Genomic DNA, 24,956 nt, shown 5'->3' with positions numbered 1-24,956 from the left:
AAAAAAAAAAAAAAAAAAATATATATATATATATATATATATGTTTTTCTACTTACCTTTTGTTCATAGACATTTCTGTTTCGTTATATCACTGTATATATGTTTCCCTTTGGAAATGAAGGTATTTAACTATAAGAAAAGTGAGTCAACGTAAAGACAAAGAGTAGCAAATGATGATACAGGAAGCCTGGGGGAGTGGCGAACGTCACAGGAATGCCTGAAGTTCTGAACCCTTGCTTGGGAAGAGTCTTCCCTTTGTAGATTTAGAAAGTGTTCCCAGCCTCCTACCAGGGGAGCTGTGGAGACGTCCAGGAGGGGTGGAAGGTCAAACTGGGCCATTTGGGAAAGAAGCAGGTGAAGGAAGAAAGGAGCATAGGTTCCCTGGAGCCTGAAAGGAGCTAAATAAGGTATTGAGCTTTCTGGGGGCAAAAGGGAAACAGAGTTCAGAGTCAGATGAGAGTTAAAATACGTCTCTGCCAAGCACTTTGTCAGCCACCAGAGCAGGGGATGTGTAGGTGAACAGATACTACACATCAGAGCATGCAGGGGCTGGGGGCTCTGGGGACCCCTTACCTGTCCCCTTCCTAGGATGAGTGACAAAGAGTTATCATTGTTGTTATTGATAATAATTCATTAATTAAATAAATATTTTTGATCTTTTATGTAGCAGTACCACTTTTATCACTGGACATATAATAGTAGAATAATAAATATGAAGATAATCATGTAATGTACCTAATAATATAATTTAATACATTGTATATATTGTAATATATAATATAAAATATAATGTAATAAAAGAATATATTAAGACACTAACATAATTAGTAATAGAGTGAAATACTAAATAATGTGTAATAAATACTAAGTGACATCCAATGTCCATATTAATAATACACATACAAATGTATCTCATATGTATAATATAAAACAGTATCTATTAAATAACATTATGTATCAAATAGTTAGACACAGAGTTACCATATAACCTAGCAATTCTACTCCTAGAGAAATGAAAACATGTATACCCACTTAAAAACTTATACATGAATGGGGGTGACACCTGTGGCTCAAAAGAGTAGGGTGCCAGCCCCATATGCCGGAGGTGGCGGGTTCAAACCCAGCCCCAGCCAAAAAAACAAAACAAAACAAAAACCTTATACATGAATGTTCATAGCAGCATTGTTCACAGTAGCCAAATGGTAGAAAAATCCCAACTGTCTACCTGTGGGATTGGCAAATCCAGTGGACAAATGCATAAACAAAATGTGATGCATGGGCTTGGTGGCTGTAGCTCAGAGGGCACATACATCCAGCCTGGCAGGTTCGAACCCAGCCCGGGCCTGCTAAACATCAATGACAACAACAACAACAACAACAAAAAAACCAATAGCTGGGCATTGTGGCGGGCACCTGTAGTCCCAGCCACTTGGGAGGCTGAGGCAAGAGAATCACTTAAGCCCAAGAGTGGAGGTTGCTGTGAGCTGTGATGCCATAGCACTCTACTGAGGGCGACGTAGTGAAACTGTCTCCAAAAAAAAATAGTGATGTTTGGAGTATCATCCAGCCAGAAAAAGGAATGGATTTCTGATATGTGCTGCAATAGGGACAAATGTTGAAAGCATTTTGCTATGTGAAGGAAGCCAGTCACAAAAGACCACATACGGTGTGATTCCATTTTCACAAAATGTCCAGAATAGGCAAATCCATGCAAATGAAAACTGCCAGGACTGGGGCAGATGGAAAGATTTGGAGCAATAGCTAAAGGGAATAGAGTTCCCTTTGAGATGATCTAAAATTGATTGTGATAGTGTCTGTATAACTGTTTTTACATATTAAAAACCATTGAATTGTACACTTCAGATGGATGACTACTATGGTAGGCGGATTAGGTCTCAATGAAGCTCTTACCAAGAAACATAAAGTAACATAATATATACTATAGTGTATAAAAACAAGTAATATAGTAAAATAACACTGACTTCCCTCCCCAAACCTTGTTTTAGAACATGACAGTCCCAGGTGCTGTCTTCTTTAATCCTTGCCACACCCCTACTGGGTGGGACTCTCATGATCCCATTGTACAGATGAGGAAACTGGGGCTCCTTGCAGCTGTGATTTCACCTGGCTTCAGGTCAAGTCACAACTCCCCTAGGTAGGCGGGAAGGCTCTGGCAGGAAGACCTTGCAGGGTGGCCCACCTGACTGCTATACCCATCTGTCCCATAGTGTCACTGGCTTCCAGCACAGTGGGGCCAGGCGGGCAGATTGTGCACTCAGAGACCACTGAAGTTGTGCTCTGCGGAGATCCTCTCAGCGGCTTTGGCCTCCAGCTCCAGGGTGGCATCTTTGCCACCGAGACCCTGTCCTCCCCACCCCTGGTGCGTTTCATCGAGCCTGATAGCCCGGCTGAGAGGTGAGCCTGCTGCCTCTCTCCTCTGAGCCTGCCTCTGTTCAATTTAGGGGGTTCCAGAACAGCCAGGGAAACTGAGTCACAGTGTTGAGCCCTGACTTTACAAGCGTATCTCACTTATCCGTGATGTCAACCCCTAGCCCCGTTTATATAACCAAGGTTCAGAGAAGCTGATTCACATAGCTTGTAGGTGGAATCCCCAGGACTTGAACCCCTGTTTGTCTGTAGTCTTACATCTTCTGAGGACCATGGCCTTGACTCCACTGGACAGACAAACTGAGGCCCAGCAGGGTAAAGCCCTTAGCTAGGGTCACACTGGCTGGGAACAGAGCTAAGAATCACACCTTAGGCCAAGAGGTGGGGTCCAGGCTGATTCCCAGTGGGGTTATCAAAGAGCCTCTTCTCTCTGCCCGGGCCCTGGGGTTCAGGTGTGGGCTGCTGCAGGTGGGAGACCGTGTCCTGTCCATCAATGGCATTGCCACTGAAGACGGGACCATGGAGGAAGCCAACCAGCTACTGCGAGACGCTGCGCTGGCCCATAAGGTTGTGCTGGAGGTCGAGTTCGACGTGGCGGGTGAGTGAGAGGCTACAGCTTCCTCCTCACACTGGGGGACCCTGTGCTGCCCCTTTCTTAATCCTGTCCTGCCTGGTGCAAGTGCCCCTCCGCCAATCCCACTGGACACCCAGAGCCCTTCCCAGGGGCGCTTGGAAGGAAGACACTGGCCGGGGAAGGATTTTCCCACACTAGAGTGTGGGTTCATGAGGAGACTGTTGCACTGGGACAGAAGGAACCTGGGCGGGGACAGGGAGTGGACGAGCTGAAAATATTCCAGGCGCCTTCTCTTCAAGGCTTAGGGGGAGATCCCCAGACAACTTGGATTAGAAGTCTGGTTCTGTGGCGTGGACACTACGGGACTACTGGTCACTTTCTCCTTCTACCCTCAGCTTCCTCATCCTCAAAATCGTGTAGAATCTTCTCACTGTAGGAGTGTTAAGTTAGATGCAATAAAGCCTTTGACATACCCAGCCAAGGGTAGGTGCACATAGTAGGTGCTCAGTAAATCTTCGCTGCATCCAAATGGGGTTGAGTTTGGCTATGTACCCCCCCCCCACATTGGCGTATAGTCCTGAGGTTTGGTGTTCGGTCCCAACTCTCCTCCGACCAGAGCAGGTCAAACGTTTTGAGTGAATCTACTCACTTCTTCTCAGTTTCCTTCTCCGTCAGGATGAAGAAGGAGGAGGTGGGTGGGATGGCGACTTTTAGGATTCTCTCCGCCAGGCCAGAATGGCAATGGGGCAGGGGGTCTCTTTATAACTTGGGTCTCACAGGAGTCCACGTCCTTGTTCCCAGAGTCCGTGATCCCAAGCAGCGGCACCTTCCACGTGAAGTTGCCCAAGAGGCGTGGTGTGGAGCTGGGCATCACCATCAGCTGTGAGTCCCCTCGCCTGCCACACCCCTCCCTGCCTGCCCCCTGGAGGGAGTCCATGTGCAAGGGGCCAGGCCTGGCCAAGCTGTGAGGAGTGGCAGTGTCTTGGACTTGACACTCTGTGTGGCCCAGGGGAAAGGCTCTGGATGTGGGGGGCCAGGCAGACGTCTGTATGGCCCAGCTGTGCATCCTCAGGCAAGACCCAACATTCTTGAAGCCTCAGTTTCTTATTCTGCACAATGTGGGGAGCCTCCTGGCCTTGTGGGTCTCCCAGTGGGGTTGAGAGGTGCCCTCAGGTGGAGAGGTTTATGAGGTGCCAAACACATGGCCTGGGCTTGGTTTTCTGTCTACTTCTGTGTTCCCAGAGCCCCCAAAGAGGCCTGGCATGCAGTAGGAATGCAGGTCCATTTGCCAAGAAAGTGAAAGTGAGGAATGTGTAATCCTAGCACTCTTGGGAGGCAGAGGCAGGGGATTGCTTGAGTTCAGGAGTTTGAGACCAGCTTGAGCAAGAGCGAGTCCCCGTGCCTACTGAAAATAGAAAAACTAGGCAAGATGATCACTTCAGCCCAAGAGCTTGAGGTTGCTCTGTGCTACGATGCCTTGGCACTCTACTCAGGGTGCCAGAGTGAGACTCTGTCTCAAAAAAATAAAAAAAAGGAAAGAAAAAGAAAGTGAAGAATGCAGATGAAAAAAGAAACAATTCATGAGTGGAGGAAAATTGAGAGCCCTGCTACGGCTCCCGTTTTACTCAGAGTACAAGCTGAGGCCCTGGTGGCCCCAGTAAGGCCTGGTGTGAGCTGGTCCCAGACCTCTGGCCTCATCTCCCCCACTCCCCTGCTCGAATTCTGAGGCACAGCTGCTGCCTGAGCGGCCACTCCCTGTCCTCACTGTGCTCCCTCCCGCTCGGGGTCCTCGCACTGACTTGCCCTTCTGCTCTCTTCTCTGACCTCCTTTGGGTCTTTGCCCAAATGTCACTTCAGCAAGGCCTTCCCCAACTCTGATTTAGAATGCTGCTGCCCTCCACGCGGCATGTCTCTCCAGAGCAGGCTTCCTCAACCCAGGGAACATGGATGTTCGCGTGTTGTCGTTATCTATGACCACCTTTGGGAGGACAGGGAAGGATCTTTGTCTTTTTTGTCACTGTTGTGTCCCCTCCCACTCTGGGCACATAGTACAGCCCAAGGTGCAGGCCCTGGATCAGTGCTGAGGATATAGACACGAGCCAGCCCGGAGCTTGCGACTTGCTTAGCAGGAGAAAGAAAGGGCTGATGTTCACGGGGCACCCAGTGTGCCAGGAGCCATGTTTGGTTTTGCACTCACATTATCTGGTTTAATCTCACTGCAACCCCATGTGGTCTGTGGGGTCACCCCATTTTACAGAAGGGAAACCAAGGCACAGAGTGGTGAGCTGATTTGCTCACAGTCACCCTGCCAGGAAGTAGTGGGACCAGGATGTGCACAGGACATGTGACTCCGAGTCCATGCCCAAACCCTGGGCCTTGCTGAGGCCATCGGAGGTCAGATTCATGGCCTCTTTTCCTCCAGCAGCCAGCAGGAAGCGAGGGGAGCCCCTCATCATCTCTGACATCAAGAAAGGCAGCGTGGCACACAGGTGGGGCGCCCTGGGCACAGAGTGCGGGGAGGCAGCCTGCAGGCTGGGTACGGTGCCTGCATGTGCCAGCGTCCTTCCACCCCCTGTTGCCTACTCCTGTAGGACAGGCACCCTTGAGCCAGGCGACAAGCTGCTGGCCATTGACAATATCCGTCTGGACAACTGTCCCATGGAGGATGCGGTGCAGATCCTGCGGCAGTGTGAGGACCTGGTAAAGCTGAAGATCCGGAAGGACGAGGACAACTCTGGTATGGCCCCACCCCCTTTTGAAGGCCACCCTCTGGATCAGCAGGTTCCCAGCTTGCAATTCAGGGCTCCCTCTGGCCGAGGAAGGGAGGGCTGGCAAACGGAGGAGGGCAGCACCACAGACTTCCCTGGGGTCTGGGGCCTTCCAGAGTCTCTGTGAGGTCCCTGGAAGTTTGAGACACTCCCGTAAGCCCAGCACTAAGCTCAGCAGAGGAGAGTCTTGGGCAGGGGAGTGGGTAGGATGGGGAGTGAATGAGGCTGCACTGTTGAGTGGGGCTATGTGGGTGGACAAGCAACCTCTGCAGCCTCAAGCCTCACTGAGGCCAGAAGAACAGAAAAATTATACAGAGAGGCAGTAGGGAGCACTGAGGACTATGGCAACTGGAGCTTGACTGTCTGATTCAAAAGGGCAGGCACCAAGTCCCACCCCGAGAAAAAGAGTTACTGTGGGCAGATTTCTTATTTTTTTAAGAAAAGCTGTAAATCTGTTTTCTTATGTTCATCATCATCACCATCATCATTACCATCATTGTGACTCAAATTGTGGGTGGTGTGTGAAATTTGTATTTTAAAATGTTGGTTCCATGTTTCTCTTCTACTTTTTTTTTTTTTTTCCAATGATGTTTGGGCAGAAGGAAATATTTCTGGAGGCAGAAGATGTCCTCAGGGTTTCCAGGTTGTGCCATCTGAAATCATGGCATGAGTGACAGGGTGAATGAGGGGATAGATAAGTATGGGTGAGCGAGTGGGTGTGAAAACTGCGGGGCCTTGGGGGTGTCCAGCTCCTGGCCCCACCTCGGGCCTTGCCCCTCATGGGTGCCCCTCACCCCACCCCACAGATGAGCTGGAGACCACAGGTGCTGTCAGTTACACAGTGGAGCTGAAGCGATACGGAGGTCCCCTGGGCATCACCATCTCCGGCACAGAGGAACCGTTCGACCCCATTGTCATCTCAGGCCTCACCAAGCATGGTCTGGCTGAGAGGTGAGCCAGGGCTCTCCGAGGACACAGGCTGGGCCGTGGGACCCCAGGGAGTGGGAGCTGGGCTTTGGAACGAGCTGAGTGACATTGGGCCAGTCACTTTCCTCTGAGCCTCAGGTCCATAGGATAAAATGAGAGTGCTAGCTCTCAGCAGACCTTCTGGCCCCAGGTAAGTGCTGGATCAAGGTATGTCCATCCTTCTGTTCCCTTCTGACCTAGGTTTCTGGAAGATCAGCACTGCAGTGTTTTCTGAAACACCAACTATATGCTGGATAGTTAGGGGTAGCGCCCCGGCACCCAGGTCCCAGCACAGACTGGGGCTTGTCCTGAGGCATTGGTATCTGCTCCTGTTACCCCCTGTCCTAGGAAGAGTCCCTGAAACTGTGTCAGCAGAGGGACTGTGATGAGGGGGATATCCCAGCTGTGCCCCAAGCTGTCCTAGGGTAGGGGTCAGAGGTGGAACTGAGCCCCAGGGTGGGCAAGACCAAGCTTCCTCTTGACCACTGTGCAAGGAAACGTGAGCTTCCAGCACAGTGAGGCAAGAATCTGGCTGTGAATGAAGGTTGGGGAGGGCTGCAGGGGCAGGAGGATGGGAAGGATTTCGGGGCTTGAGGGTTCGGTGAGACAGCCCGTTCTGAGAGCTCCCCCTGCTGGATATCTGGCAGACTGCAGAGATCAGTGTGGGACCCTGCTGACTCCAAATGTCCACTGGAGACCAGCTGTGCCCCTGCCATCCTGGGTGTTAGAGGCCCACAGACCACCAGCCTTGCCTTCACCAAGCTGATATGGCTCAGTGCTATCCAGATGAAATTTAAGTCTAGCTGAAAAATTTAATCATAACATTTTTAGTAGTCACATTCAGAAAATAAAAAGAAATAAAATTCATCTTAAATATGTGTTTACGTCAACATGTAATCAGTATAAAAATTATTGATGAGGGGCAGCGCCTGTGGCTTAAGGAGTAGGGCACCGGCTCCATATGCCAGAGGTGGTGGGTTCAAACCCAGCCCCGGCCAAAAACTGCAAAAAAAAAAATTATTGATGAGATATTTAATATTCTTTTGTTCATACTACATCTTCAAAATGTGGTGCATATTTTACACTCGGCACATTTCAATTCAGTCCAGTTATGTTTCAGGGGCTCAGTAGCCACGCATGGCTGGTGGCTGCCACACAGGACAGCACGGATTTTAATCCACTCCCTGAATCCACCATTCCCAGACTTGCTTCCCCTCCCCCGCCCCCCCCACCAGCCAGGACCCCAGGGAGCATGCTGGGCAATGCCTGGGAGCGCCAATGCACTCTGGAGCTCCTAGCTGGGGTTCAAGACCCCTGACCCCAGTCACCTGCCTCTCCACTCTGGGAAAGGTTCATTCTCACACCTGCTGTGGCTTCTCCCCTCTCAGCCCTAGTTGCTCCTCAGAACACTATCCTACTCCCACCTTGGTCAGGAGTGGAGACCAGGCACCTACATTTTCAGGTGCTCCTCAGGTAAATATAATAGGTGTCCAGGTAGAAAACCACTGAGCCAGAGGAATTTTACTCCTGACCTTATCAGCACCTCACAGCACCTGCTGTGAGGTCAGCACTTGTGGGGAAACTGAGGCCCAGGAAGATGGAAGGGCTACCAAGGGTTTCTGCTGGAGGGAAATATGAATCATTGTATCAATGCATCCCTCAATTATAACTTGATAATAAAATAAGTATTGTCACCTCCATTTTACAGATGGAGGAACTGGAACTCAGAGAAGTTAAGAAACTGACCCAAGATCAGATAGAGTATTTGGCGGCTAATACTTGGGATTTAAACCATTCTCAAAACTCATGGACACTGGTTCCAGCACCTAACTTTTAAGTCAGGCAGGATAATTCCCACCCAGAGTCTAGACTTGTTATACCTCTATTAAAACAATTCAAGATCACACTTGGCTTTTTTCAGCTAGTTTAACTAGGGTCTGCCAGGCTGTGTCTTAGGGGCCCCCTGGGTTCCCTGAGGGCATATTCCATCTCTGAGGAACTGAGTGTCTGGCTCTCATTCTCTGTCCTGTGCTCACAACTCAGGACCGGTGCCATCCATGTGGGGGACCGCATCCTGGCCATCAACAGTGTTAGCCTCAAGGGCCGGCCGCTGAGTGAGGCCATCCACCTCCTGCAGGTGGCTGGAGAGACTGTCACACTGAAGATCAAGAAGCAGCTAGACCGTGAGCTTTGCTCCATGTCCGGGGGCCACCTAGCCTATTTCGGAAGGGCCCTCCCTCTGTGCCTCTGTGCCAGGCTTTGCATGTGCGGCCTCACGGGATCCTTGCCATAATGCTGTGGGGGGGGGGGGTGCCTGGGATGGCTGAGGAGATGAGACTCAGTGAAGGGAGTGATGAGCACAAGGTCAAACGGCTGGTGCGGGGCGGCATCTGTGTCTCAGCCGCTTCTTCATTACTTCCTGCCTCCTAAGGTGCTCGTGTGTGCTCCACGGTCACGACCTGTGCATGCTGCAGTTTCCCCGAATATGTTCCCGTGCCTCGGTAGGGAGGCCACCACCTGCAGGGGAAGGAGCCCGAGTTCTGGGATTTCCCTTCTAATCTGGGCTTCACTGCACTTACCGTGTGACCTTGGACATGTTGTTCTGCTGCCCCTAGCCCCAGTTTTCCCATCTGTGAAACAGGTGTGCTTACAATGTGCCACACCCACAAGTCAGCTGTAGGCTCAGCCATGGCTCAGTGCCTGTGAGTCCCAGAACAGGCTGAAATGGGGACTCTGAGGCTCTCTGAGTATCCCCATGTTTCTGAGGTCAGAGATGATGCCTCCCTTTTTGCTCCTAGGTCCTCTCCTACCACCCAAGTCGGGCAGCCTCAGTGAGGCCAGTGATGCAGATGACGACCCACCGGAGGCCCTCAAAGGAGGCCTTCTGTCAGCTCGGTTCTCGCCTGCTGTGCCCAGTTTGGACAGTGCTGTGGAGTCCTGGGATAGCTCAGCCATAGAGAGTGGCTTTGGGGGCCCAGGTAATGGCTTGGGGACCTTGGACAAGTAATGTGCTTTCTCAGGGCTGCCTCCACTGCTGGGCCTGCGAAGGGGCTGTCCCCTCTGCCCATTCTTCCTTCTTGCCCCTCCTCTCCTAGCTGGCCCCCTCCTTTAGGGATACCACCAGAAGGAAGGCCTGATTTGGCACTGTCAGCCACTTTCTGTGCCCCTTGATCCTCCATAGCACAGGCTGCAGACACATCTTTTGGTTAAGATCCATAGCCCTCCACTGGTTATACATGTTTCCTTGCCTTGAGGTGAGTTGGTCTATCCTCTGCCATCTCCCTCATTCCTAGCATGATAGCTGGCCCACAGCAGGTGCTCAGCCAGTGTTCACCTGGTTGCAGATGGGAAGGCAAAAAGCCCTTTCCCATTCTATGCTACAAGACTTAGCTTGGGGTGGACACCTCTGGGCACCCTTCCCTGCCCTTACATGTTGAGACCCGTGGTGGCCTCAGAGGAGGTGTGTGACCTCATGGCCTTGGTGACCCAGAGCCATGGGAATTCTAGGATCTAACAGAGTAAGGCCTCCAGGGGACCTTGGTGGCTCCTAGCCATCCTCACTTACTGGACTGCTGGCCTCTCTGGGTTTCAGCCTCCTGTCTTGAGGTCTTGGTCAACAGACCTTAGCTCAGTCCCTGAGGCTGGACTTCAGCTTCTAAAGGCAGGAGGTAGAGGAGGATACTCAGGCTCTCTTCCTGGCAGGATGTGGGCCTGCCCAGCCCAATGGACTTGGGACAGGGTCCTAGCACCCTAAGCATTAAACTTGCCATGAGATGACCAGGGGATTGGGGGGGTCTTGAGAGGGGGAGCAAGGCCCTTGGGGGGTGCTGGGTAGTCACACAGACCCAAAAGGAGCAAAGAGCTATCCAGGGTCACCCAGCATGGCTGGAAATGGGACAAGGTGAGGATGCCAAGAATGCAGATGGCCCCTTCTCCCCACCTGCCAGGTTCCTACACTCCCCAGGTGACAGCCCGGAGCATAACCCCCCAGGAGTGGCGGCCCAGCCGGCTAAGGAGCAGCCCCCCACCCACTGAGCCCCGAAGGACGAGCTATACCCCAGTTCCTGCTGATGAGAGCTTCCCAGAGGAGGAGGAAGAGGAAGATTGGGAACCACCAGCGAGGTCTGTGGTGGGAACACCATGGAGGAGGAGGTGGTCGTGGTCCCTTGGCTAGGCCGGGGGAGGGTAGCCAGTTCCTGTGCCAAAGCACTGTTGAGTGGAAAGTCTGGTCTGGCCCCTGAGGAGGGCACCACTGGGGAAGAGAAACTCAGCAGAGGCCCCTTGGCCAGGCTGAGATGCAGGAAACAGCATTCCGTGTAGGACACAGTGGAGGCAAAGGGTGGAGGTGGAAAACAGCCCCATTTTCCATTCCCAGTCTGGTAATCTGTTCTTAGAAGGCCATCAGCAGACTCAGAACTGGGACCCAGACTCCCCTGACTTAGCCCAGACCATCTGACAGGCTATGGGCCCTTTGGCTGCCTGCTACCAGCCCTGGGCTGTGATGTGTCTGGAGGACACATCTGCTGAGAGCAGGCACTGGGGAAAAACACTGCTCTCTGTCTGGCCCCAGACGCCCCCTCTCATCTCTGTACTTTGGATCAGGCTGTTCCTTCTGCCTCGAATGCTTTTGCTCGATCTTTCCTGGTAAACTACTCATCCCTCAAAACTCAGTTCAAATTCCCCTGCCTCTGGGAAGCTCCTTGGACCTTCTCGGGCAGAAGCAATTCCTCCCTCCCTCCTCTGGTACCCACAGCTATTCCTGCAAGCTTCCTGGTGGCACTGGCCACTTTGTGTCTGCCTGGATAGTCACTTGGCTGTCATCTCTTCTATGTGGCAGGCTAGCTCAGTGCCCAGCTCAGAGTAGGCACTTATATGCATGTCTTGTGAATGAATCTCCAACTCCTTAAGAATGTCATGGGGAGGTGTCACACACCTTACTCCCTTCCATATCCCAGTGCCCAGCAGAGCTTAGCTCATGGAATGTTTTTATACTTGCCTTGATTGGAGCAAATGGCCTTGGGCCCAGTTGTCTCATCTGTAAAATGTAAAGGGGAGGAGGTAACTAGTTAGTCCTCACAGCTGAGGCTCCTAAGAGCGTAAAGCCTGCATGCCTTTCTGAGAGAGAAAGTACTCTGCAAACCATAGCATGGCTTATAAACATCAAGGACTTTGTAAAATGGCAAGTGGCTTTGTGAAAATGTCAACTGTTACCTGTCTGAGACTCAATGTAAGAGCTGATAATTAGCTCATACAACCTGCGATAGAAGTTATGGGTGGTCTCAGCCGTCCCCAGCACAAGTGTTCCTTCCTCTCCATCCATCTGTGTCCTAGCTGGCTCCAGTCTGTCCCTGTCCCTGTCCCACAGTGCCATGTGTCTGGGTGGGGTCAGGGCTGTTCTCTGGGGCTATACCATGGATCTCCTCTTTGTCTGTTCGTCTGTCTGTTGGTCTGTCTCTCTTCCCAGGCGTACTGTGTCACCGCTCTCCACCCCGTCTCATCTACCCTTGTTCTAACTGGCCACCGACAGTCCTGGTCGCCCTTAACCACGTCTTCCCCCTATTTTGTGTCACCAACCACTGCCCTGGGGCCCCAGAACTGCCACCGAGGACGCCCGCCCGCCTGCCTGCCTGCCCATCCTATGGCCCCCTGAGCCCAGCGTTGGGCCCTGGAGCCCCGAAGACTCCTCAGGCCCCAGCCCACCCGCCTGCCTGCCTGTCCACCTGTCCACCAGGAGTTGACGCTCTCTGGTTCCTACGTTACAGCCCAGCCCCTGGCCCTGCCCGAGAGGAGGGCTTCTGGCGTGTGTTCGGTGAAGCCCTTGAAGACCTGGAGTCATGTGGTCAGTCAGAGCTGCTGAGGGAACTGGAGGTATTGCACCTGTCCCGAGGCCTGTGTGGGGGCACCTGGGTCTGGGCACGCTGGTGTGTGTGCCATGGGAGGCAGGCATGTTGATGTAATGTGTGTATGCTTGCATTCATCTGGGCACCCTCTGTGTAAAGGGGTCTTCACACACACAGAGGCTGTGCATGGACACATGTGCAAGTGTGTGCAGTGTGGTATTGCACATGAGGTATGTGGATGTGTGTGCATTGAGAGCATGTATGTATGCATGCGTGTGAGCATGTCCACATACAGAATCTCTCTTCAGAACATATGTGTCTGAGTGTGCATGTTTCGGTGGCTGTTATCTGTGTGGGGATGTGCAGTATGTACATGTGGTTGTGGGCATGCCCCGTGGAAGGGTGAGAGTATTGATATCAGTGAAGACCTGGGAGATGAGGATCCATGGGAGACCTGCGGTGAATGCAGCTTTGTGTAAAGTCACCATTGCCCGTGATGGAATAGACTGCCCAGGGACATCTAGAGAACATTAGTGAGGCCTCTGTCACAGAGCACTTCTATTCTGAGATCAATTTGATTTCATTTAAGTCTTCACTTTATCTGTGTTTTTCCCCCTTTATATTCCTAATATTATTGATTGGAGTAATTTTTTTCCCCATCAGTTTTGCCAACCGCTATGTTCTTTGAAGAACCAGTGTTTGGTTTTGTTCCTTAGGTCTCATGTTTCATTATTTTCTATTTTATTCATTTCTGTGGTTAGGTTTGAATACTCTTCCTTTTTAGTTTATTTATAGTTAAGTAATGATACTTTTCCTAGTTTCTTAGCTATTTAATTTTTAGTCTTTTGGGGGGGGGTCTAACATAGTGAACTTTTTTAAAGCTATGAATTTTCCTGTAAGCACTGCTTTGGCTGCATCCCACCAGTTTTGATTTGTGGGACTTTTTGGGGGGGGGTCAGGGCTGGGTTTGAACCACCACCTCCTGCATATGGGGCCGGCACCCTACCCTTCTGAGCAACAGGTGCTACCCATGATTTCTGATACTTTTATTATTCATTCAAATTCAAATATTTTAAAGATTTCTGCTGTCATTTTTACTTATGGAAGTGGAATTTCTTAAAATTTTGAATTACATATTTTTGTTTTGTTTTTGTTTTAGCCCAATTTTAAAAGCCGATTCAGGGCAGTGCCTGTGGCTCAAAGGAGTAGGGTGTTGGCCCCATATATCGAAGGTGGCAGATTTGAACCCAGCCCTGGCCAAAAAAAAAAAAAAAAAAGAGCCAATTCATATTGATTTGTATTGGCCAGAAAATGTGTTCAATTTGATAGTACTTCTTTGGAGATTTTAAAGACTTCTTTCTTTAGAATTTTTTGTTAGTAATATGATAAAAGGCCCCTCGTGATTGTGAATTTGGCAATTTCTCCTTGACAGTCTATTAATTTTTGTTTTCTATCTTTTGAGATTTTATTGTTAGTTACATATAAATTCATGATTTCTATAACTTCTTAGTAAATTTTCCTTTCTATCATTAATCAGTATCTTTACCTCTATGTGCTTTCCACCTTAAATTAAATTTCATTTTGTCCCATAATAATGTTATTACATATAAACTTATTTTAGTAGTTACTTACCTGTCTTACTTATTTTCAAATTTACCATATCACTGTTTTAAGTGCATCTGTTGTGTATTATACACAGCTGATTGTCTTTTCATTAAAGACAAATTTAGTCTATTTATTTTTATTGTGATTACTAATATAATGTTAATTCTAGCATACAATTTATACTTCCTATTTATCTTGTTTTTTATACTTATCCTGATTATCCATCTTTTCTTTTTTCCTTTTGATAAATTTTCATTCCTGTTCACTTTCTTCACAGCCTCCAATCTGGAGATTTAAAATTTCATTTGTAGTATTTTAAGGAGTATCCTTAACTCATTTCATTTTTTATTTTTTGCTTTTTAACATTAAATTTTTACATTTAAAACTCTTCATTATTTTAGAAGTGCTACATATGTATTATGAAAAATTAGATAAGCAAGTTATAATCAAAAGTAAAATAAGTAAAAATAAAACATAATAATACAACATTTCCCCCACCCACAGACTACCACTGTTACTGCTTAAATGAATATATAGGTATTTTAAAAATAATGAGATTGTGATGTACATACTGGGTTTTTTTTAAATTTTGCTTTCATTTTCTTTTCTTTCTTTCTTCTTCTTCTTTTTTTTTTTTTTTTATGGAGACAGAGTCTCACTTAGTGACCCTCAGTAGAGTACCATGGAATCATAGCCCACAGCAACCTCCACCGACCCCTGGGTCCTTGGGTTTAAGTGATTCTCTAGCCTCAGCCTCCCAAGTAGCTGGGATTACAGGCGCCTGCCAGAACACCCAGCAATTATTTGGTAGAGACAGTGTCTCACTCTGGCTCATGCTGGTCTCGAACCTCTGAACTCAGGGCACTCCACCCGCCTGGGCCTCCCACAGCGCTGGGACAACAGGCATGAGCAACCACACCTGGCCTACATAGTGTTTTTTAATTTGCTTTTGCAGTCACCTACTCCATGTCTTCATTATATTTTAATCTCTTTTAATACAAAGATCATATTCAGAATTCAGATTTCCTCAGTTGGACCCAAACTACCCTTTATATTTGGTTTGTCCAGACCAATGTTTAATTATCTGTGCTTAAACCTGGTTGTTATGTCCGTTAAGTATCTTTTAATTTTAGTCCAGTGCCTTTTTAATGATACTAACTTTAATTTTTTTGTTTATCAAGATAAAATTCACATATAATAATTACCATTTTAATCAGTTTAAAGTATACAATGTAGTGGCTTTAGCAATCATCACCACTATCTATTTCTAGAACGTTTCTCGTACCTAGAAATTAAACGTTGTACATCCCAGTTCCTCCTTCCTCCCGTCCTGTGACTGTCCCTGTGTACTTTCTATCTCTGGATTAGTTTATTCTGCATAGTTCATAAAAGTGGAGACATGCACTCAGTGGCCTTTTGTGTGTGGCTCTCTTCACTTAGCTTCATGTTGTAGCATGTGTTAGTACTTCATTCTTTTTTAAGGCCAAATAATATTCCATTATATAGCTATATACCACAACGCTGAGTTTTTTAAATAACCAGACCAGTTGACCCTGCCTTAAAATTTCAACATCTTTTCTTAAGTTGGTTTTTCTAACAATGTCTAATTAAAACTTTTGTCCTCCTCGTGAAGAAAACAGTTCCTATAGAATACTTTCACTTCTCCCCAAACTGTCTCATGTTCCAACTTGTTTATAAATTACTCAAAATTCAGGAATGTGGGGTCTTATCAGAATTTTTGGCCAGTTTCTTTGCTTATCATTTCTTCTTTTTTCTTCTGGGTTCATCCTTTAAGATTTTCTCTCATGAAGAGTATCTTAGGTTTTGTGTTCTTAAAATGTCTTTATTTCACCCCCAGCTCATAAAAGATATTTTAGCTGACTATGAAGTGAAAACTTTACTCAGGACTTTGAAGATACGACTCCGTTGTCTCTGGCAACTGTTATTGTTGCTGTTAAGACATGTTCTTTTAAAAGTAATGTGTCTTTGGCGTCATAGCTCACATAGCCCTAAGCTTTGGGCTTAGGTGGTTCTCTTGCCTCAGCCTCCAAATTTAGTCTATTCATATTTATTGTGATTTATTGTGTAGCTGGGACTCCAGGTGCCCACCACAACGGCCAGGTATTTTTTTGTTGCAGTTTGGCCGGGGCTGGGTTTGAACCCACCACCCTCTGTATATGGGGCTGGCACCCTACCCACTGAGCCACAGGCACCACCCAGTCTTTCTAGTAACTTTGAGGATTTCTCTTTCTCTGTGATAGTTTGCTCTTTTGCTCTGATGCCTCAGTGAGAGTTTGCTTTTATATGTCTTACTAGAAACTTAGTCTGTTTTTTCAGTCTGAAGAGTTGTGTTTTCCTTTCATGCTAGAAAATTCCTAGTCATTTTATTTTAAATATTGCCTCCCTCTTGTTTCCTCCTTCTGGACTTCTGTTAGGTGTGGATCGGGCACCTGTTATTCATGCATTATAATTCCGTGTCTTTTAACTTTTTATACAGATTTTCTCTGTTCTAGGTATTGTTTTCCTTAATTGGTCTTTTAACTAATTAATATAATGTTATATTAATTCTCTCCTTGGCTATATTTATTCTACTTTTAACCCATTCTTATATTGTGTTTCAGTTTCTAAATATTTTATTCCTACAGTTTGTTTTTCAGATCTTTGTAGTCCAATTAAAATGTCTTTTGCTTTTCATTTTTTCTTATTTTTCTGCAATTTTAAATAGATTTGCTTAAAGTTTCTCCTGCTTTCTTTATTATTTCTACTTCCCTGAGTGTGAATTCACCTACTTGTTATGTCCATGGGAAGGTGGGCTTTTTGTTTTTCTTTTCTTTTTGAGATCGAGTTTCACTTTGTCATCCTTGGTTGACTGCTGTAGTATCATAGCTCACAGCAACCTCTAACTCTTTTTTTTTTTTTTTGAGACAGAGCCTTAAGCTATCCCCCTGGGTAGAGTGCCGTGGCATTACAGCTTACAGCAACCTCCAATTCCTGGGCTCAAGCGAGTCTCCTGCCTCCGCCTCCCAAGTAGCTGGGACCACAGGCGCCCGCCACAACGCCCGGCTATTTTTTGGTTGCAGCCGTCATTGTTGTTTGGCGGGTCCGGGCTGGGGATTTGAACCTGCCACTTTAGGTGTATTTGGCTGGCGCCTTAGCCGGTTGAGCTATAGGCGCCGAGCCAACCTCTAACTCTTGAACTCAAGCAATTCTCTTGCTTCAGCCTCCCAAGTAGCTGGGGCTATAGGCGCCTGCCACAATGCCCAGCTATTTCTTAGAAATGGGGTCTCGCTCTTGCTCAGGCTAGTCTTGAACCTGTGAGCTCAGGTAATCCACCCACCTAGGCCTCCCAGAGTGCTACAGGCTTGAGCCACCACACCCTACAAGGTGGGCTTTTTCACCTCATTATTCCACTTGCTTCCAGCCATGGTACCTCCCCTAGGTACTCCACTTGTGCTCTGTGCTGTTGAAGAGTCTCTGAAGTAATTCCTCTTGTGTTTTTGCTGGGGCCTTTGAATGTCACCGATTGACAGACCAGTTTTGACATTAATTTCTTGCCTGAGTATTTCTGTGCTATTGCAGAAGGCGGATTCTAGCCTCACAGTCATGCAGAGGTCAAGCTAAGGGGTCTAGTCTGTTGTAAGTGATTTCTCAACCAAATTTAGTCCTGCTGGCTCCCTTCTATACCCTGTGATGTGGACAGAAGTTTTGTCTCCCTGGCTTCTCTTTCCTCGCGATGGCACCCTAGCTCCTACATTCACATCTGGTTCTGTACCTACAAGCCACTGGTTCTACTCCTGCTCAGGCCTGTCTCTGAATTTCTTTTCTTACCTTCCAAGTGTTTATTTAAAAGATTTTTTAAAATCTACAACCTCTATGTGTTTGGAAGGAGACGTGAACTTCCTGTATCAGCTCAGTCTGCATTTTTAACTGGAAAGTCTGGAATTCCACAATTGTGGGGGCCAAGAGGAGGTAGTACCTGTCCTCCTTGATTCTGTGTTTTAATTATTCTTCTGTCTGAGCCTGAGTCTCTTTTCTTTCCTCTTGAACCCCCACTCTCCAGGAAGGGGAGGACCAGTTGTAAGATGTGAAAAGTGCCTTCCTGTCTCCTCCTCACCCAGTAACCTTTCGCCTGTTTTCCCATCTTCTTCCCCACTGCACCTGCACAGTTTGGTCTTGAGAAAGTTGCTATCTTAATTTGCCTCCCCTCAGAGGGTCTCTGAAAGACCAAAATTCCTCCTCCTATGTCAGACAGCCCTGTAGACTAATAGTGGAAACTCAGATGTTGTGATGGGCGGGGGGAGATCTTTTAAGTCTGGGGAAATACCTGTGTACCTAGGAGATCCTGTGATATCCCATGCAAGGAGCCCATGCTCCTGGCCTGTGGATTTCCAGTCGGAATGTGAAGACATCTCCCTCAGGGCTACAAACTCGCAGCACTTAGCTTCTAGCTGGGTGGCATTTCTGCCTCTGCACGCCCCTCCCTCAGTGTGTCTGTCCACCTACCTCTGAGACATGTTACAACTCTGCTCATTCTCTCTTTCCCCACCATCACCATCCCTAGCCAGAATACCCTGTCTTTTTTTTTTTTTTTTTTGAGACAGAGCCTAAGCTGTCCCCCTGGGTAGAGTGCCATGGCATTACAGCTCACAGCAACCTCCAACTCCTGGGCTCCAGCGAGTCTCCTGCCTCAGCCTCCCAAGTAGCTGGGACTACAGGCGCCCGCCACAACGCCCAGCTATTTTTTGGTTGTAGTCATCATTATTTGGCGGGCCCGGGCTGGATTCGAACCCGCCACCTTAGGTGTATGTGGCTGGCGCCTTAGCCACTTGAGCCACAGGCGCCGAGCCAATACCCTGTCTTTTGCTTTGACAACTCCCTGGTCCCCATCAGGTCTCCCTCCCAGCCTCCATTCCTACCTCTGCAGTCCAGTCTCCATGTGGCAGCTGGAAGATGCTTCTAGATGTACACATCTGACCATGTTGCTTTCCCCACTCCTGCTTTGATCCTCCAGGGTCTCTCTGTTGCTCTTGGGAGAAAGTTTGCATTTCTTTTTCTTTCTTTCTTTTTTTTTTTGCAGTTTTTGGCCAGGGCTGGGTTTGAACCCACCACCTCTGGCACATGGGGCCAGCACCCTACTCAAGTTCACATTTCTTACTGTCGTCTATAGGCTTTGCGCGTACTGTTCCCTCTGCTGAGGGCTTTCTTCCACCCACACCTCTTCTATCTTATCTTTCAGATTTCAGCTCTAGAAGTTTTCCTACACCTGACACCAAACCAGGGCCATCTATCCTAGGCTCTCACTTCCTGTGTACCTCACCTCTGTAACACTTACTGCAGTGTATAGTTTGAGATTAACGGTATAGCAGAGGAATTAAGAGCCCTGACTTTGGAGCTTAGAGCTTATCTCTCTAAGCCTCAATTTCCTCATCTGTAAAATGGGGGGAAATGGTATTCACCCACCTTTTTCTATGATCCAGAATGAGTTATATGTGTAAAGTCCTGAGAACTGAGCTAACAGAGTAAGTGCTAATAATTAAGCACCAATGATTAATTATTCTGACTGTTCGTCTGACCCTGCACCCGGCCACCTGAGCCACAGGGGCAGGGACCACGTTTATCCTCTTCACCACTGTGACCCTTGAGGTAGACAGATAGTGAGTCTCCGACACACAGATGCTGACTGCCTGACGGAACCAGTGAATGAGCATCTGAGAGAAGGGCTGTGTCCCCACAGGCCTCCATCATGACGGGCACTGTGCAGAGTGTGACTCTTGAGGGCAGGCCCGGCCGGCAGCCCCGGCGCAGGGGCCAGGAGATACGAGCTTCCCCGGAAGAGATGCAGGAGCTGCTGCTGCCGACACCCTTGGAGATGCACAAGGTGGGCACCGGGGGCCTGGACCCACCACAGGACTCATGAAGGGCCCTGCTCCTTTCTGGGTTTTATTCTTCCCCATCATCAAACAGGGATTTTCTACTTCTGTCATTTGCCTGACACACACAGGCTTGTGATATTCAGTAGGCTGTTCATATTTTTCTTTAAGTAGATTCATTTTTTCCTATGTATTTTGTATCTATATATATGTACACACACACACATATATGCTCACACATACAACACGCACGTGTATTATAGTACGTGTGTTTACACATCACTTTCACACCTTTACATCACTACTTAAAATGAGAAGCTGCCGTCTGTGCCTTGTATCAGTCCCTATAAAACATGAAACATGGAGGAGCACAGCCTCTAGCCCGGCAGCCTCAGACGCCTCTGTGCCTGGGGCCAGCTCTTTGGCCAATGCAAGGTGAGCAAGTGTTAGGGGTGGGAAAAACACACTGGAAGACTTTCTCCCTGATGAAAGCAAGAGGAGCAAGAAAGAACCGGCAGGGAGAGCATTCCCATGAGACTCTTGCATGCTGGGAGTGGAAGATGCTGGTGGAGAGGAAGGGCTGGTGCATGGGCAAAGGCTCTGGGCAGGATGCAGTGAGGCCTGGGGTTGCAGCCAGCAGGGCCCAGGTCCCAGGGGCACTGCATGCCAGACCAAGGGACTTGGCTACTGTGGGAGGTTGGGGCAAGGGCCAGCGTTCCAGGGCCCTCCTCCTCCTCTGCTCTCAGGTGACCCTGCACAGGGACCCCATGCGGAATGACTTTGGTTTCAGCGTATCAGACGGCCTCCTGGAGAAGGGCGTCTATGTGCACACTGTGCGCCCTGATGGGCCAGCCCAACGTGGGGGCCTCCGGCCCTTCGACAGGGTCCTTCAGGTAATGTTGGGACACCACAGCCTGAGGGTGGGGAAAGAGCCCCACTCCTATCATCTGTGAAAAAGAATGACAACACAAGTTGTATTAGTCAGCTTAGCCTTAGTTACATCGCAGGAACAAACCACCCCAACCCTACGATTGAACATGCACAAACTTTTATTTATGACTTGCAATCCATGTCCACTGTGGGCTGACATAGAGCCAGCTCCACCTGGGCTGATGGAGGAGCCACTCATCTTGTAATTGTCCTGAGACTCATGGATTCCTCAGACTCCACTGAGGGAACAAGATGGAAAATTGCACCTGGGATTTTTTTCTGCCTTCACGCAGAAGCAACACTTGTCACATTCCTTCATAACCTATTGGCCAAAACCAGTCACGTGACCAGCCTCACTGCAAAGGAGCCTGGGAAATGGGAGGCATCCCAAGCTGGGCCACCCTTTCCCAGCTTGGGAGGCCGCCCACGACTACTTCTGTGAGGTTTTTGTCCCTATTTATGCTAAATGTACTTAATTCATCTTTTCTCTAAATTGATGAGGCTTTTCCAACTTACGTTTATTTTAAAAGGAAACTTTTTGGTCTCAATGAAGAATGAGAACCAACACCCCTTGGTTGAATAGAAAGTCAGTGTGAAAGACAAATAAAAGAGAAACAAGTGATGTCACAAAATTCTGGGCAGGAGGCTCCCTGGGCAGGTGGCCTGAAGCTGTTAGAGGGGAATGAAAGACACATTAGCATCTGCCTGGGACTTTCTCTGGTAAAACTTAAGCAGAAGGATTAAAGAGGGTTCAGTAAAGAATGACCTCTGTGTGTGAGTGTTGGAGATGGACCCTTGTGTCAGGGCTGGGCAAGGCCCACAGTTTAGGAGCTCACATGATTCTCACCCCCTCCCACCCAGCTGAGCTGACGCCTTGGCTCTGTCCCTCTGGCTGTGCACCGTGCAGGTCAACCGCATTTGCACACGGGACTTCGACTGCTGTCTGGCAGTGCCACTCCTGGCTGAGGCGGGCAACGTCCTGGAGCTGGTCATCAGCCGTAACCCACTGGCACAGGGCAGCCGAGCCCCCCGAGCGCCAGGTCCCAGCAGCCCCCGGATGCTCTGAAGTCAGCATATAGTCCTGGACTCCAAAGGGAGCACACAGGCAAATCCTGGCTCCCGATCGTGGCTGGCCTGGGGAAGTGGCCACTCACACATCCATCTGTGGTCTGGCAGGCCCTGAGCCAAGGATGAAACTTGTTTCTGGTCCCTGGTTCTATGGTGACGGGAGTTCTAGGCAGTGAGGTCCCTGCCCCAGTTGCAGTAACATCTGGGTCTTTCACCAACTTGGGTCTCCAAGATGCCCAGAGGAGCCCACATGAGATGGGTTGGGGACAGATTGCTCAGCTCTGAGAGGAGAGACCTGGGGGCTGCCTCAGCTCCCTGCAGGGCTTCCTTGGAGAGGTTCTAGGTGTGGGGAATACCTCCTCAGTGTCAGGAGCCTTTTCTCCTGACATAGCCATGGATGTGGAATGAGCTGCCTGGTAGGAGTGAGTTCCCTGTCACAGGAGGTTAGCAACCAGGAACTGGGTACCCCCAGTGCAGTCAAGAGCTGAGGTGTGAGGCGTCCCTGTGGTATAGTGACACTGGCTCAGGTAGTTAGCTTCCTCCCAGGGGAGCCACTCCATCCAGAGACCTGTCAGCATGTCTGGGTGGGAGCCCAGCTCCTTCCCTTCTCCAGAACTCTGGTGTTTGGGGTTTGCCAGTTGAGACCCTATAATTCTAAGTGTCTCATCTTCACCTAAGAGACTGTGAGCTCAGGCGCCCTTTGATCCTGAAAGTGGGTGATTTGTCATCCCAGCATCTTGGTCCAATATTTCTGTGATTTGAGATGTGGCTCTGGGCCCACTTGGCAGGCTCAGAGTCAGGCCTTGGGCTGTCAGCGCCTCCTGCTTCTTTTATGGGACATGTGGCAGCTGATCTGGCCACACTGTCTTCTCTCAGCCCAAGCCTGTGTGGAAGGGAGTCATTTTGGGACAAAAGACCCAGGAGCTTCCATTCACCCGCCATTCCAATGAAGATTGGAAAACCATGGGAACAGGATATGCAAGATGATACAGCTCCTTTCCCATATCTGAATCAGAGGAGGAGAAGGAGAAGGAGAGAGAACAGAGACGGAGGGAGAAGACAGACAGAAGATGGCATTTTCTCAGACCCGATGGAAACAATGCCCGAAGTGGTCATTCAAGGAAGTTTATTCCCGCTTGAAATCTGGAAGCACCAGCATCCCTTAAAACCATTTCCCTCAGTTTCAACAAACCAGAAACTCTTTTCATTTGAAAAAGGCCCTAGACCTCCACCTGAGGTCTGGAGTGCAGCCCCTAAGATGGAGGTGGGTAGGTGGGGTTTAGCCAGATCTGGGGATTGCCTTTGCCCTGACCCAGCTCTTAAAGTGGGGTCTCAGGAAAGCAGGAGGTGCCATCTGCACCACTGGGGCCCCTGAAGGTCAGAAAATCACTCTTCAAGGGACCAGAGAGGGACTGAAGAGGCCTGTTCTTTCCAAACGTGAGTCTGTTACTTGTTTGATGGGTGACCATCTCTGGGTCAGACCCCTCTTGGGATGGTTGGGGGTGGACAGTCTCTGAGCAGATACAGTCCACCTGGTCAGGGCCAGAACTTCTCCACCTGTCCCCTGAGGGCCTGCCTCCCTCCACCGCCTTCCTCCACTCCCGAAGTTGTGCCCCTTGCTGAGCACAATTCCTCAAGAGCCCTTAATGCCTATGGCTGGGGTGTCCATTGCCTCTGTTGTCTTGGATTCCTGTGCAAACCTCTGTCCCACGATGACAGGGTGCTGCCCACCTGTCCCAGGGTCATCAAGCAAAAGCCAAGAGCCCATAGCTTAGCAGAGATGGGCATGCCACAGCTGTGTGACCTTAGACAGGTGGCTCATCCTCTCTGGACAGGACACATTCTCAGGGCTTCTTGGCTTGGGAGAAGCTGCATTGACTCCAGGCAAGGGAAGATGCTCCCCCCGACTCTGACCCACATCCCTCCTTTCTCGGGCTGAGGCCTCTGCCATTTTCCCAGACGTATGCAATCAGGCCCAGTGGACCCCCCCCAACCCCAGCCACCCCGGCCTTCTCATATGCAATATTTCTTCTGGCTTCTCATGGGGATGGTTCCTCCCAGACTTGACATTCCCTGAAACCCCTACCCGGTGAGCGTTCTGCCTGCCTATGCATTTTGGGTACAGCCCCGCCCCCAAGACATGTCCCCTGTATACCCTCCAAAGCTGTATTTTTCTCTGGCTGAGATTAGAGCATATTCCTTGTAAAGTATTTTTCTACATGGGGTTTTCTTAGGGCTCTCTGGAAGCACAGCACGCCAAAGGGCTGTACCCAAAGGTACAAAGGCCGTTTGTGGTCTGTTTGGGGTCCATGTGTAAATCTTTGTCCCACCAGGGGTTGCAGTGACTTGGGGGAGGGGTGCTATTGGGATGGTTTTTTAAAATAAAATTATTTAAATGCATCTGGAGTGTTTGCTTTAGTAAAAAAAATCACGGATTGGCAAGAGTCAGCTTTTGTGTGGATTTTGTGACATCTCACCTGCTTTTGATATATTAATTAATTCAAAAAGTCTGCCATTTGCTATACATCATCCGGCTCCTGGGCATACAACATGAATAAGAGATTTAGGTCACATCTGCACACTCCAAGGGTAGACAATGGACAAACAAGCAGATCATATGGAATTATTTCAAGATATGAAGTACAAAATGACAACATGGGCTAGAGGGACTGAAGTGACGTCCTTTACTCAGTCAGGGCTTTGGAAGGGCTTCTTTGAAGAGGTGATATTCATGATGAGACCTGGAGGACAGGAGCCATCTCTGTGGAGACCTGGAGGAAGAGTGTCCCGAGCAGAGGGCACAGTAAGTGCTAAGGCCCAGCGGTAGGAACTGGCTTGGAAGGTTCAAGGAAGAGAAAAGAGATCTGGAAGGGGCCTGGGTTGAAGACTGTGTGGTGGGGGTAGAGATTAATCTGAGGACTTGGGCAGGGGGTTTGCAGGGAAGAGC

At 49.0% G+C, this 24,956-nt stretch overlaps 1 protein-coding gene across 1 annotated transcript in view; it reads left to right on the top strand.

The window, feature by feature from the left end:
* GRIP2 (glutamate receptor interacting protein 2) overlaps nucleotides 1-22,007 on the top strand; it is a 59,900-nt gene extending 37,893 nt beyond the window's left edge. The window contains exons 12-24 of the mRNA XM_012809214.1: nucleotides 2,229-2,415; nucleotides 2,841-2,986; nucleotides 3,764-3,844; nucleotides 5,385-5,451; nucleotides 5,554-5,699; nucleotides 6,537-6,681; nucleotides 8,740-8,879; nucleotides 9,495-9,674; nucleotides 10,644-10,818; nucleotides 12,459-12,564; nucleotides 19,876-20,019; nucleotides 20,758-20,904; nucleotides 21,849-22,007. Of these exons, the coding sequence (XP_012664668.1) occupies nucleotides 2,229-2,415; nucleotides 2,841-2,986; nucleotides 3,764-3,844; nucleotides 5,385-5,451; nucleotides 5,554-5,699; nucleotides 6,537-6,681; nucleotides 8,740-8,879; nucleotides 9,495-9,674; nucleotides 10,644-10,818; nucleotides 12,459-12,564; nucleotides 19,876-20,019; nucleotides 20,758-20,904; nucleotides 21,849-22,007 (1,823 nt within the window). The remainder of the gene's footprint in view (nucleotides 1-2,228; nucleotides 2,416-2,840; nucleotides 2,987-3,763; nucleotides 3,845-5,384; nucleotides 5,452-5,553; nucleotides 5,700-6,536; nucleotides 6,682-8,739; nucleotides 8,880-9,494; nucleotides 9,675-10,643; nucleotides 10,819-12,458; nucleotides 12,565-19,875; nucleotides 20,020-20,757; nucleotides 20,905-21,848) is intronic.
* The last annotated feature ends 2,949 nt before the right edge of the window (nucleotides 22,008-24,956 follow it).

Source organism: Otolemur garnettii, unplaced genomic scaffold, assembly GCF_000181295.1.
Source record: "Otolemur garnettii isolate 467f Iridium unplaced genomic scaffold, OtoGar3 scaffold00101, whole genome shotgun sequence".
Taxonomy (NCBI): domain Eukaryota; kingdom Metazoa; phylum Chordata; class Mammalia; order Primates; family Galagidae; genus Otolemur; species Otolemur garnettii.
The sequence above is the reverse complement of the archived record's forward strand: the minus strand, read 5'-3'. Positions and strand labels throughout refer to the sequence as shown.